This window comes from Jaculus jaculus, chromosome 4 (assembly GCF_020740685.1).
Source record: "Jaculus jaculus isolate mJacJac1 chromosome 4, mJacJac1.mat.Y.cur, whole genome shotgun sequence".
Lineage (NCBI taxonomy): Eukaryota > Metazoa > Chordata > Mammalia > Rodentia > Dipodidae > Jaculus > Jaculus jaculus.
In genome coordinates, this window is record NC_059105.1 from 37,311,876 (window position 1) to 37,326,478 (window position 14,603).

Sequence of the window (14,603 nt, forward strand, 5' to 3'; positions counted from 1 at the left end):
TGTTGTCTGTCACCGGCTTTTTGGCACTGGTTGTCAAGCTAGCAGTGAGAGCAGTTTTTGTGTTGCTGCAGTATCTCCTGTGCCCCAGCTGATGTGGTCAACATGAGATGTCTCATGGTGGGCAGTTGGCTATCTTGTTGCATTGTTGGATCGTGGATCGCCTCAATGTTCTCTGCCATCTGTAAAATAAAACAGACTCTCCAAGAGTGAGAGCAGCTTGGATTAAAGGGGATATGCATAGTTATTTGAGAGACTTTTAGTATGTACACTCACTGTTGTTATCCAGAGAGCTGTGGGGGCTTTTCTCTGGAGTCTCTGAGCTTTCCATGGGATCCCTGCTTGGTTCCCAGTACCAGTCATGATTTCTGTCCCACTTAGCTGGTCTCATGACTAGTCATAGAGAAGATGGTGACCCACACGGGCTGTGTGCCACTGTTGCACAAGTGTATTTTCTGGCCTGGTTAGCTGGTTTTGTAGCTTTCAGGATCCCCTGCTTATTCACACTTGGTAACCATTGTCTCCCAGCAACTCCCACAGCACTTTCTAGTGCCATAAAGTCAAGCCAGGAGGGAGCTGGCTCCCCTCTCATTTCTAGCATGGTGCTTTGATGTCCTGTTACCACAGTTTGTGGTGTTTTCGGTAATAGGCACTTCCTTTTTAGCTCAGACAGGTAACCAAATGCTTTAGCAATGGCCTGCATTGCTTTGGGGATCCTGTGGGGATCACTGACCAACAACTTACAGGGGGTAACACAATTCTGGGCCTAGGAGTTACCAGCCATGGTTTTAGGATTAAACTTGTTCCATCTTCTATGGAGTTTTTCTGTCTGGACCATCACCCCTCTCCCTTTATTGATGATCACATCTTTTATTTTTTTTTAATTTTATTTATTTATTTATTTGAGAGCGACAGACACAGAGAGAAAGACAGATAGAGGGAGAGAGAGAGAATGGGCGCGCCAGGGCTTCCAGCCTCTGCAAACGAACTCCAGACGCGTGCGCCCCCTTGTGCATCTGGCTAACGTGGGACCTGGGGAATCGAGCCTCGAACCGGGGTCCTTAGGCTTCACAGGCAAGCGCTTAACCGCTAAGCCATCTCTCCAGCCCTCTTTTTTTTTAAGGGAACTCTTTTATTTATTTATTTGAGAGAGAGAGAGAGAGAGAGAGAGAGAGAGAGAGAGAGAAGGAAAGAAAGAACGAAAGAAAGAAGGAAAGAAAGGAAAGAAAGAAAGAAAGAAAGAAAGAAAGAAAGAAAGAAAGAAAGAAAGAAAGAAAGAAAGAAAGAAAGAGGCAGATAGAGAATGGGCACGCCAGGGTCTCCAGTCATTGCAAATGAAGTCAGGATGCATGCAGCACCTTGTGCATCTGGCTTTATCTGGGTACTGGGGGATTGAATATGCATTCTTTGGCTTTTGCCTGCAAGTACCTAAACCACTAAGCCATCTCTCCAGTCCTGACGATTATATCTTATAGACTGCTATCTAAGAGGAAGGTTTTTGTGGTATTGATTTATATGGTTTTTTTTGGGAGGGGGGGCGATGTAAGGTTTCACTCTAGTCCAGGCTGACATGGAACTCATTATGTAGTCTCAAGGTGGCCTCAAACTCATGGCGATCCTCCTACCTCTGCCTCCTAAGTGCTGGGATTAAAGGCGTACGCCACCATGCCTGGCTGTTTTTTTTTTTTTTTTTCCCACAGATTAAAAAGTTTATTTATATGCATGCAGAGAGAAATAGAGAGAAGAGAGACAGACAGAATGGGCACACCAGGGCCTCCAGCTGCTGCAAACAAACTCCAGATGCATGTGCCATTGTTTACATATGGCTTTACATGGGTACTAGGGAATCAATCTCAGGACCATCAGGCTTTGCAGACAAGTGCCTTAACCACTATGCCATCTCTGCAGCCCCTATGTTTTTTTTTTTTTGATGGGTGTGTATGTGTGTATGCATATACATGCTCATGTGTGTAAGTGTGGGTATACTCATGGAGCTTGAATAAACCGTGAGTGTTGGTCCTCACCTTCCGCCTGGTTCCATTGTTCACCACTGGGTTCAGAAGGCTAGCTGTTCTGCTAGCTTCTGGTGCCTCCCTTCTCACTGTAGCTGTGCTAGGATTACAGATGACTCACCGCAGTGTCCAAGTTACATGGGTTCAGGGAATCTGAACTCAGATACTCATGCTTACACGACAAGCGTTTTATCCACAGAGCCATTTCCCCTGCCCCGCCTTGATGCATATTATTTGTTATGGTGCCTTACTCTTGATTTTTCCTTCTCTAACTTTTGTTGGCTTTCTTGTTCTCTTTGTTTCTCTAGTAATTTAGAAATTAGACAACCTATTTTAATTAATTAGTAAGTGCTTCAAAGACTAGAAAGGCGCCTCTTTGTTTTCCAACAGGGAAATACAACACTGTCTGCTGATGAATGAGTCACCTCCTTGTGCCATTCCCACAGTTTATTTGAGTAATTTGCACTTTAGAATCAAAACTAAGTGTTCATTTGATTTTTAAATACTTATTTTCATTTATTTATTTATTTGACAGAGGGAGAGAGAGAGAACGGGTGTGCCAGGGCCTCTAGCCACTGCAAACGAACTATAGACATGTGTGCTCCCTTGTGCATCTGGCTTATGTGGGTCCTGGGGTATTGAACCTGGGTCCATTGGCTTTGCACGCAAACGCCCTAACTGCTAAGCCATCCCTCCAGTCCAAGTGTTCGTTTTTTTTTTGTTGTTTGTTTGTTTTTGTTTTTGTTTTTGTTTTTCAAGGTAAGGTCTGACTCTTGCTCAGCCTGTCCTGGAATTCACTATGTAGTCTCAGGGTGGCCTCGAACTCCTGGTGATCCTCCTACCTCTGCCTCCAGAGTGCCACCACACCCAGCTTTTTTTTTTTTAACCAAGTGTTTGTTTTTAAATAACTTCTTAAGAATTGCTTTTCACATTTGCATTTACTCACATATGGCTATGTTAAATGTAAAGAAAAATCACTTAGACATCAATTTTATGATGATGGTTTACAGTGTTCATCTCTTTTATAACATATTTGCTTTAAATCTAAGATTTCAGTTCTATTTTTTATCTTAATTTTTATTTATTTATTTGCAAGCAGAGAGACCAAAACTGGCCATACCAGGGCTTCTTGCCACTGCACATGAACTCAGATGCATGTGTTACTTTGTGTATCTGGCTTTATGTGGGTACTGGGGAATCAAACCCAGGCAATTAAGATTTGCATGCAAATGCTTTTAACTGCTGAGCTATCTCCTCAGCCCAAGATTTTAGTTCTTGTCAGACATTAAAGTATTTCTTTGCTATTTAAAGAAGGGCATATGTCTGAGTCATTACACATCTGAGAACATTTATTAAATTATATTCATCTAATATAGCAAGGGCTGCAGAAAGTTTTCATAAGGAAATGTTAGTAATGCATAAAGCTGTGTTTCTTCATTGTGCAAAATTTCAAAACCAAAAATTACATATACTAACAAACTAATACATGCTTATCAATAGAGATTGGCAAAACAGAAGTATTTCCAACCAAATTGTACAATTCACAATTTTATCTCCATCACTACCTAACCAAAATTAATATAAGTAACATTAATCTTCTAACCTATTTAATTCTCTAACTATAATTATAAAATAAACTTAAACCATATAAAACAAGCATTAGGCTGGACATGGTGGTGCATGCCTTTAATCCCAGCACTCAGGAGGCAGAGGTAGGAGGATCGCTGTGAGTTTGAAGCCACCCTGAGCCTCCATAGTGAATTCCAGGTTAGCCTGGGCTAGAGTGAGACCCTACCACGAAAACCCAAAAATAATAATCAAAATAAAAATAAAGCAAGCATTAGCATGTTTGTCTAAACATTGATATTTTAGTTAGTACTACTTTTTTTTTTTTTTTTTGGTTTTTTGAGGTAGGGTCTCACTCTGGTCCAGGCTGACCTGGAATTAACTCTGTAGTCTCAGGGTGGCCTTGAACTCACGGCGATCCTCCTACCTCTGCCTCCCAAGTGCTGGGATTAAAGGCGTGCGCCACCACGCCCGGCAGTACTACTTTTTTTGAGGTAGGGTCTCACTCTAGCCCAGAATGACCTGGAATTCACTATGGAGTCTCAGGGTGGTCTTGAACTCAAGGTCATCCTGTTACCTCTGCTTGGGATTAAAGGTGAATACCAGCATGCCCGTCGTTAATAATATTTTTGATTTGTCAGTTTGGTTAAATGTTGACTAGGTAGCTAGATATTTATTATTGATAAGTTTTAAGCTAAATTTTAGTCTATTTGTTTTAGTTATTCCATGGATTCCTTTGGGCAAATCAGACCAGAAGATAACCAGTCAGTAGTGAGCAGAATGCAAAAGAAATACTGGAAAACTAAGCAGGTGTTTATCAAAGCAACAGGAAAAAAAGAGGATGAGCACGTGGTTGCATCGGATGCTGAGCTGGACGCTAAGCTTGAGGTAAACTTGAAGACTGTACTGCATGCCACTGGTTGTCTGGGACTCTAGGGGAACTGTGACAAGCTTTCACACCTGAGAACATTTATTAAATTATATTCATCTAATATAGCAAGGGCTATAAGCAGATAATGGAAGATTACTTATCAATGAGTAACAGCAGTAACAAAAGGATTAATATCCATAGAAAATTCAAAACAAAAATAACATAAAAATAAGTTTAATTTTTTTCATAATATTTTTAAATCATTTCCTTTCTTTCTTTTTTATTTTTTTATTTTTTGGGGTAGGGTTTCACTCTAGCTCAGGCTGACCTGGAATTCACTATGAAGTCTCAGGGTTGCCTTGAACTCACAGTGATCCTCCTAACCTCTGCCTCTCGAGTGCTGGGATTAAAGGCATGTGCCACCACGCCCAGCTTCAGCCCTCTTTTTGCAAAACAATTTACATTTGATATTTTAATGTATTATTTTTAGTTTTAACTTATTAACTGTTATATGAAATTGTACATATTGATAGAATACTATGTAATCTTTTGGCTTTTAAATTTTTTTTCAGTATTTTTTTTATTTATTTGACAGAGAGGAAGAGGGAGAAAGAGAGGGACAGAGAGAGAAGAGAGAGAGAGAATGGGCATGCCAGGGCTCTAGCCACTGCAAACGAACTCCAGACACGTGCACCCCCTTGTGTATCTGGCTTACCTAGGTCCTGGGGAATTGAACCAGGGTCCTTTGGCTTTGCAGGCAAGTGCCTTAACCGCTAAGCCATCCCTTTAGCTCTTTTTTTTGTTTGTTTTGTTTTGAGGTAGGGTCTCACTCTAGCCCAGGCTGACTTGGAATTCACTATGTAGTCTCAGAGTGGCCTTGAACTCACAGTGATCCTCTTACCTGTACCTCCCGAGTGCTGGGATTAAAGGTGTGCACCACCACACCTGGCCTAATTTTTAAAACATGTATCCATTGTATGATGTTCACATCAAGTAGCATATTTCTTGCTTCAGACATCATTTTCTTATGGTGAAAACTTTCAAAGTTCTTTGTTATCACTTGTTGGACTGTACAGTACCTTATGGTTATCTATAGTCACCACAAAGTAAAATAGTGCACAAGAGCTTGGAATTATTATTATTTTTATTTTTGAGTCAGGTTCTTGCTACGTAACTAGGTAGGTGGCCCTAAAACTCACCATGCAGTCCATGGTGACTGTGAATTTACAGTCTTCCTGCCTCTACTTCCTAGGTGCTTGGATTATAGGTGTAATACCACCACGCCTAGCTAATATATTATTTTTATAGTAAACTTACTGAACTATCTTGTTTTGACCAATATTAGAAAAAAGCCAGGGGCTGGGAGATGGCTCAGTGGATAAAAGTTCTTGCCGCACAAGTAGGAGTGAGTACTGAATTTAGATCCCAGACCCCACAGACAGCCGAAAACAGTGGTGGGTTTCTATAATCCCAGCATGCGTATTGTGAGGTGGGAAACAGAGAGGGGAGGGGGATTCCTAGACCTCATAAACCAATTGTCCTGGGGAATGTAAGGAGAGACCTTGCCTCAAACAAGGTGGAAGGCAAGGATCAAAACGTGAAAGTTGTCCTCTGAGCTCCACAATCATGCCATGGTACATACATGCCCACATTATACACACACACATACACATTACACACATAAATACACACCCCAATAAAAAAGCTAGATTCAGAGTTAATACTTTTTTAAAATTTTTGTTTATTTATTTATTTATATGAGAGAGATCAAGAGTGAAAGAGGCAGAGAGAGAGAGAGAATGGGTACGCCAGGGTTTCCAGCCACTGCAAACGAACTCCAGATGCGTGCACCCCCTTGTGCATCTGGCTAACATGGGTCCGGGGGAATCAAGCCTCGAACCGAGGTCCTTAGGCTTCACAGGCAAGCGCTTAACCAGTATGCCATCTCTCCAGCCCAGAGTTAATACTTTTTAAAAAATTTATTTATTTTTTTTTATGAACAACTTCCATGATTGTAAACAATATCCCATGGTAATGCCCTTCCTCCCCCCATTTTCCCCTTTGAACAGAGTTAATACTTTCTTAAAACTTTTTGTTTATTTTTATTTATTTATTTGAGAGAGACTGAGAGAGAGAGAGAATAGCCACTGCAAACGAATTCCATACACATACGCCACCTTGTGTATCTGGCTTACGTGGGTCCTGGGGAATCGAGCCTTGAACTGGGGTCCTTAGGCTTCAAAGGCAAGCACTTAACCACTAAGCCATCTCTCCAGCCCCAGAGTTAGTACTTTTCAAAGCATTCTCTTTTCACATGTGGGTGGCCGTACTTGGTACATTTGATATTGGATAGGTCTTTTTGGTGTTTAAATAGTTTGTACAAATTCTGCAATTCCAGGCCATGTATTCAGCACTGTTTTCTCACATCCCCCCTTGGAAATGTGAATGTGCATCTTTATCAGTAAAAATACAAACCTGAAGTATGCCCCAGCCAGGGAACCTAGACATCATACAACCGGCCTAATACTTCTATGTAAATGTTCAGCCTTCAAAGTGCTTTTAAGTTATATCTGTTTATTGTTCTTTAAATTCTCCTAATAAAATTTATATTTCAAGGTTTTTCACTCCATTCAAGAGACATGCAATGAACTTCTGAAGATAGTTGAGAAATACCAGCTAAGACTCAATGGTATGACAACATAGCTATCCGGTAATTTTCACCTAAAATAAATGTGAAGTTTGCACTTTTGAAAAGGACTCACTTAATGGAAAAGTAGCCATTTATTGAAGTATCTTATGAGTAGTCTTCATGAAGAAATGGAGAATTTTTGTGTATGTGTGTTTGTGTGGGTGTGTACAGGTGTGTGTGGAGGTGGTACACACACCATATGTACATGGATAGGTGGAGGGGGCCAGAGGAGGGTCTGAGATGCTGTTCCTCAAGAACACCAGTCACCCCCCCCTTTTTTTTTAGAGATAATGTCTCTCATTGACCTGGAACAGGCTTAGTAAGCTGGACTGGCTGGCCACTGCGCCCAGGGGTCCTCCCGTCTCTGCTGCGCCAGCATGAGGATTACAAAAGCACACCAGCACCGTTGGCTTTCTTCTTCTTTCTTTTGGTGGTTCCATGGATGGAATGCAGGTCCTCATGCTTGCAAGGCACTTTATCAACTGTCTCCCCGCCCCCAAATATGAATATTTATCGTGACCTCTTCTCAGTCTCTGGTGTCCGTCCATCTATCCTTCTTCGGTGCATTAAGTCTTGAACAGAGATTTGCTTTGTAGATATTGACTTTTCTTGCTGAGAGTCTTAAGTGGATTTGTTTCTATCACCTCTCTTTGACCCCTGCAGACCCTATAGGACAGTTGTCTGTGTGTTGTGCATGAATGCCATGCCATTCCTTCCCCCACTTTTTATTTTTGAGACCAAGTCTCAATTTGTAGTCCAGGCTGGCCCATGACTTAGAATCCTGCCTCTACCCTCCCGAATGTTGGGATTCCAGACCTGAGCCACAGTACTGGGTTCTGTTTCTTCTGCTTTCTCTTATACTCACTCTACTCGATTTCTATCCCTATCACTCCCCCCAGTTTCTTTTGTCAAGGTCATAAAAAGCTAAATCTAGGGGTTCCATTCTCTCTCTCTGCCTCTCTCTCAAATAAATAAATATAATAGCCAGGCATGGTAGCTCACGCCTTTAATCCCAGTACTCAGGAGGCAGAGGTAGGAGGATCGCCATGAGTTTGAGGCCGCCCTGAGACGACATAGTGAATTCCAGGTCAGCCTGAGCTAGAGTGAGACCTTACCTCGAAAAACCAAAAATAAATCAATCAATAAATATAATACATTTAAAAAACTAAATCCATTGACCAATTCTCCATCCTTTCTTGTCTTCATGTTATTTAGTGTGATTGAGTACCTCCTCCTCCCTCATATTGGTTCTCCACTTTGCTTGACAACCATTCTCCCTGGTTCCTCTAAAGCTTCATTTCTTCTTAGCAGTCTGCCTTTAGTGGAGTCTTGCCTGTCCTTGACCTCTTCGTTTTGGAACTTAGCCTTGAGAGTCCCTCCTTTGCTTTCATTATAGTGATTACTCCATGATCCTGTCTACCTCTATGATCTCATCTCCCCAAAACCCTCTCATTGAATTGATTTTAGAAATATCCCTCCTTTCCTTCTTCCCCTCTATTCCCATTCCTTCCTCTTTGCCCCCCTTCCTTCCTTCCTCTTTCTCTGTTTCATATTTTTAAAAAATATTTTTATCTATTTATTTATTGGAGAGAGAGCGAGAGAGAATGGGCCTCCAGCCGCTGCAAATGAACTCCAGATGTGGGCATCCCATTGTGCATCTGGCTAACGTGGTACTGGGTCCTTTGGCTTTGCAGGCAAATGCCTAAACCACTAAGCTATCTCTCCAACCCCCCCACTTTAAAAAATTTTTTTTGTTATTTTTATTTATTTATTTGAGAGCAACAGAGAAAGAAGCAGATAGATAGATAGATAGATAGATAGATAGATAGATAGATAGATGATAGAGAAAAAGAGAATGGGTGTGCCAAGGCTTCCAGCCACTGCAAATGAACTCCAGATGCGTGCGCCCCCTGTGCATCTGGCTAACGTGGGTCCTGGGGAATTGAGCCTTGAACCAGGGTCCTTAGGCTTCACAGGCAAGTGCTTAACCGCTAAGCCATCTCTCCAGCCCCCACTTTGTTTTTAATAGATTTATTTTTTATTTTTTTAGGTAGGGTGTCACTGTAGCCCAGGCTGACCTGGAATTCACTATGCAGTCTCAGGGCGACCTCGAACTCATCGTGATCCTCCTACCTCTGCCTCCTTAGTGCTGGGATTAAAGGCGTGCACCACCACACCAGCTTTAATAGATTTTTTAATATTTAATTTATTTAATTATTTGAGGGGAAGAGGGAGAAAGATGTAGATAAAATGGATGTGCCAAAGCCTGTAGCCACTGCAAACAAACTCCAGATGCATGCATCACCTTGTGTATTTGGCTTTGTGTGGGTACTGGTGAATCAAGCCTGGGTCCTTTGGCTTTGCAGGCAAGTGCCTTAACTGCTAAATCATCTCTCCAGCCCTCTTTGTGTGTGTGTGCACGCCATCTCTCCAGTCAACTCTGAACTTTAAAAAAATTATTTATCTAGGAGAGAGAGAGAGAAAAAAAAAAAGGCAGATAGAGAGAATGGGTGTACTAAGGCCTCCAGCTGCTGCAAATGACCTCCAGATGCATGTGCATCTGGCTTATATGGGTCCTGGGGAATTGAACCTGGGTCCTTTGGCTTTGTGGGCAAGTGCCTTATCTCTCCAGCCCATAACTCTGAACTTCTATAAGTGAAAATTAACTGTGAAATAGAGAAATTGATAAGGAAACTCTGAATATGAAAAGTGAGATAAAACTTAGAAAGTTTATGAAAATTGAATATATGCAGAAAAGAAAAGATTTGGAGTTCAAGGAGAGTTTGTAATAACGAGGGTAAAGGATTCTTCAGTACCTATGTAAAGGCAGATGCACAGAGTTGCTCATGCATCTGGAGCTTGTGATAAGAGGCCCTGGTGCTTGCTTTCTTTCTCTTAAATAAATTAAAAAAAAATTTTTTAAAGAAACACTGGCAGGTTTGTGTGTCTTGAATTTTGTCCTGATCACTAGATCTTTTAGCATTCTAGTAAAACATGTTAGAATAAAGAAGGACTCCTTGGGCCTTGTGTATTCATGCCAAACACTTCCTTACAGACTTATACCCCTAACCTCCAGTCTTTTTTTTTTTTAATTTTTATTAGCATTTTCCATGATTATAAAAAAATATCCCATGGCAATTCCCTCCAGTCTTATACATCTTTGTGGGAATCACTTGCCTGCAGGGTGAGCATATCAGGGTGCGTTATCTGTAGAGTTTGGCAGACAGGTCCCAACATCTGGCAAGCAGCAGACTGAGCCTTACCTTCTGTTCTTCCTGCCTTGGTAAAGGTAAGGCTCAGTGATGGTGTATGTTCACTTTATCCTTTTCTTTTTTTTGGTTTTTCGAGGTAGAGTCTTGCTCTACCCAGGCTGACCTGTAATTCATTCTATACTCTCAGGGTGGCCTTGAACTCATGGGCAATCCTCCTACTTCTGCCTCCTGAATTCTGGGACTAAAGTCATGTGGCACCACACCCAGTACCACTTCATTCTTAATCACCAAGTATTCCAGGTTCTGAGAGCATTTTGAATCATTCTATAGAACCAAATAAAAATGTTTCCTAGCATGAAATAAAATAAAATAAAAATTTTCCCTAATAATTTTCATTGAGGTATATTTAGTTAAGTCCTAGCTCAAAGATAATGTACATCTCTCAAGTAATAATAATTTTTTTTGTTTGGTTTTTCAAGGTAGGGTCTCACTCTGGCCCAGGCTGACCTGGAATTTACTATGTAGTCTCAGGGTGGCCTCGAACTCACGGCAATCCTCCTAGCTCTGCCTCCCGAGTGCTGGGATTAAAAGTGTGCGCCACCAAACCCGGTTTAAGTAATCAGAATATTAAATTAATATGCCCCAGCTCTAACCCACTACTGGATTAGGTTAGTCATTCATAATAATATAGAGCCTGGCTTTCTTAAAGGGGATTCTACAGAATGTGTAGTCACTGCCCCCATGACACATGATGTTCTCTTGGAGTCTGAGACTGTAAACACTCCAGGAGGAAGAACCAACAAAGGAGAGAAGGCTGAGCTATGTTGCTTCCTGGGAGGGGCTCAGAAACTTCTCTTTCTGCTTTTTTTTTTTTTTTCCCCCCAAGGTAGGGTCTCACTCTACCCAGGCTGACCTGGAATTCACTATGTGGTCTCAGGGTGGCCTCGAACTCACGGCGATCCTCCTACCTCTACCTCCCAAGTTCTGGGATTAAAGGTGTGCGCCACCATGCCCGGCTCCTTTCTGCTTTTAGCACTGCTTTTCTCAGTGACTGGGGCAAAACTAGGCATGGCATTTGTTGTCATTTCATGTCCAGTTTAACTCAGGTAGAACACTTTATGACCATTCTCTCCTTTTCTGCATCTTACACTGATTGGAAAGGTAGCGTATACTAGACTGCTGCCCTTCAAACTTTGGTGAAGGACAAATATTTTGCTTTGTCTGATTCCTCTAGACTACACTTTCTTGGCACACGTGCGCATGTGTGCGTATATCTCCTCTGGTGTTTTTAGCTGTGTTTGCCATGAGCTTCTGTCTTCCTCTTATCTCACCATCAGCACCCACGTGGTGGGATTACAGAACCCCACAACGGTTTATGTGGGGGATGGGGACTGAACTCAGATACTCCCACTTCAACAGTGAGCCATCTCCCCAGCCCTCCACCTCTATTTGAGACAGGGTCTCACCTTGAACTGAGAGCTAGAACTAACTGGCCAGTGAGCTCCAGGGATTCCCTGTGTCGTTCTGCCCAGCACTTGAATTATAGGCACTTTTCATGAGCATTGGGGATCCAAACTCAGATCCTCATGTTTGACTAGAAATTTTTTTTACACATTGAGCCGTCTCCTAGCCTGACACATAAAATACAGTACAAATTAATTTATAGAAAAATTAACATGCAAGCCAGGCAGTAGGTGCATGTCTATAATTCCAGCCCTTGGGAGACTAACACAGAAGGATTACAGCCTCACGGCCAGCCTGAGAAATTCAAGGCTATCAGGGCTGGAGTGATGGCTCAACGGATAAAGCCGCTTGCTTGTAAAGCCTGAAGACCTGGGTTTGATTCCCCAGAACCCACGTAAGGCCAGATGGACAAAGTGGCATATGCATCTGGAGTTTGTAGCAGCTGGAGGCCCTGGTTTATCTATCCTCCCCTCTCCCTCTCACAAATAAATATATTTTTTAAAAGAAATTAGGGCTTTCCTGTATGGTAAGGACTGAATTCAGAATCTCACCCATGCTAAGCACATGTTCTGCTCTTAGCCCCCTGAGAGTTCCTTATGAGATTTGACACCTATGAAATATATGGATCAAGTTAGTACACAGCTCTGCACAGTTTTTCTCAGTTTCTCCTTACAGGCAGGTGGCAGGCATCTCTAGTTGTGGCCTGCACTAAGTGCGCCAGATGACAACTTCCAGGGTTTCTACAGCAGAACTGTAGACATCTGTGGTTCTGGGATAAATATCTTGGGAAACTAATGCCAGGACAAGAGTCATGAATAAATTAACAAGTATAAATAGGAAATAAATACTTCATAAAAGGCCATAATCTTAAAATATATGTCTGCACGTCAGGAAAGGTATCATTTGTGGCTTTGTTTTATTTTATTATTGTCACTGGAGATCAGTTTTCTCAAAGCAAGAGCCAGATTCAGTGCATCAAAACCATCTGGTATGCTTATACAAAAGCCAGATCTGTACAATTAGAATCTCCAGAAATGGAGCGCAGGATTTGCATTTTTTTTTAAATAAGTCTGTCTTCTTCCTCCCCTCCAAATGATTCTGAATATAGAGAATTATTGCTGTGAACATTTTAGCTGTGTGTGTTTTAAGCAGATGATGAAATGAAATGATTAACTATACTGTAATTTTTCCCTAGTTATATCAGAGGAAGAAAATGAGCTAGGGCTCTTCCTAAAGCTTCAAGCAGGACGGGATGCAACCCAAGCTGGCAAAGTGATGGAGGCCACTGGCAAGGCACTATGCTCTTCAGCCCAGCAAAGGTTCATCAAGTTTTCATCTTGAAATCTGTAGTCAATATAGCAGTGTGACATGGGCCCTTACATTTGCAGACTCGGCAAAGAAAGGTCACTGACGATCCCAATCAGGCATTAAAGAGAAATATGTTTGAGTATATAATTGCTTTGATGCCTACCTCTGAATTAATCATTTTGTATTCAAATGACTTGTTTAAAAAGTGATGTTCTGGGCTGGAGAGATGGCTTAGCAGTTAAGGCCCTTGCCTGCGAAGCCTGACTCATGCTCGACTCTTCAGGTCCCACATAGCCAGACACACAAAGAGATACAAGCATGCAAGGTCGCACATGTGTATGGAGTTTGATTACAGTGGCTGGCCCTGTATGCCCATTCTCTCTCACACTGTTTCTCTCTCTCCCTCTCACTATCTTGCATTAAAAAAATGATGCTCTATGCTGGAGAGATGGCTTAGCAGTTAAGGTACATGCCTGCTAAGCCTAAGGACCCAGGTTCGATTCTCCAGGTCCCATGTAAGACAGATGCACATAGTTGAGCATGCGTCTGGAGTTCATTGGCAGTGGCTAGAAGCCTTGGCACTCCCATTCTCTCTCTCTCCCTGAAATAAATAAATAAAGAATAAAATCTTTAAAAAACTGATGTTCTTAGTTGCTTAACTCCTACAAAGTCATTAAAAATTTTTTTTGATTTATTTATTTGACAGACAAAGTGGGAGAGAGAGAGACAATGGGCGCACCAGGGCCTCCATCCATTGCAAACAAACTCCAGACACGTGTGCCCCCTTGTGCATCTGGCTACCATGGGTCCTAGGGAATTGAACCTGGGTCCTTTGACTTTGCAAGCAAACACCTTGACCTCTAAGCCATCCTTCCAACCCAGAAATACCATTTTTTAATTTTTAAAAAAATTTTATTTTTTGGTTTTATTTTTATTTATTTACTTGAGAGTGACAGAGAGAGAGAGAGAGAGAGAGAATGGGCACACCAGGGCTTCCAGCCACTGCAGATGAATTCCAGACATGTGCGCCCTCTTGTGCATCTGGCTAACGTGGGTCCTGGGGAATCAAGCCTTGAACCAGGATCCTTAGGCTTCACAGGCAAGCGCTTAACTGCTAAGCCATCTCTCCAGCCCACCATTTTCTTTTTTTGAGGTAGAGTTTCACTCTAGTCTAAGCTGACCTGGAATTCATTTTGTAGTCTCAGGGTGGCCTTGAACTCCCAGCGATCCTCCTACCTCTGCCTTCCAAGTGCTGGGATTAAAGGTGTGTGCTACCATGCCTGGCTAGAAATATCATTTTTTCAATTATCTATTTTATTTATGAGAGAGAGAGAGTGCAAGAGTGAGAGTGAGGGAGTTTGCATGCTGGCCACTGCAATCAAACTCCAGATGCACCGTCTTGGGCACATGTGTGACCTTGTGTGCATGCGTCACCTTGTGCATCTGGCTTATGTGGGTTCTGGGGAGCTGCACCTGGGTCCTTA

At 42.0% G+C, this 14,603-nt stretch overlaps 1 protein-coding gene across 8 annotated transcripts in view; it reads left to right on the top strand.

Annotated features, from left to right (window-relative positions):
- Ica1l (islet cell autoantigen 1 like) overlaps positions 1-14,603 on the top strand; it is a 68,143-nt gene that overhangs the window by 14,247 nt on the left and 39,293 nt on the right. For all 8 annotated transcript variants that reach the window (XM_045146653.1, XM_045146656.1, XM_045146657.1 and 5 more), the window contains exons 2-4: positions 4,295-4,463; positions 7,063-7,135; positions 13,007-13,130. In XM_045146653.1, the coding sequence (XP_045002588.1) occupies positions 4,302-4,463; positions 7,063-7,135; positions 13,007-13,130 (359 nt within the window). In that variant the 5' untranslated portion in view covers positions 4,295-4,301. The remainder of the gene's footprint in view (positions 1-4,294; positions 4,464-7,062; positions 7,136-13,006; positions 13,131-14,603) is intronic.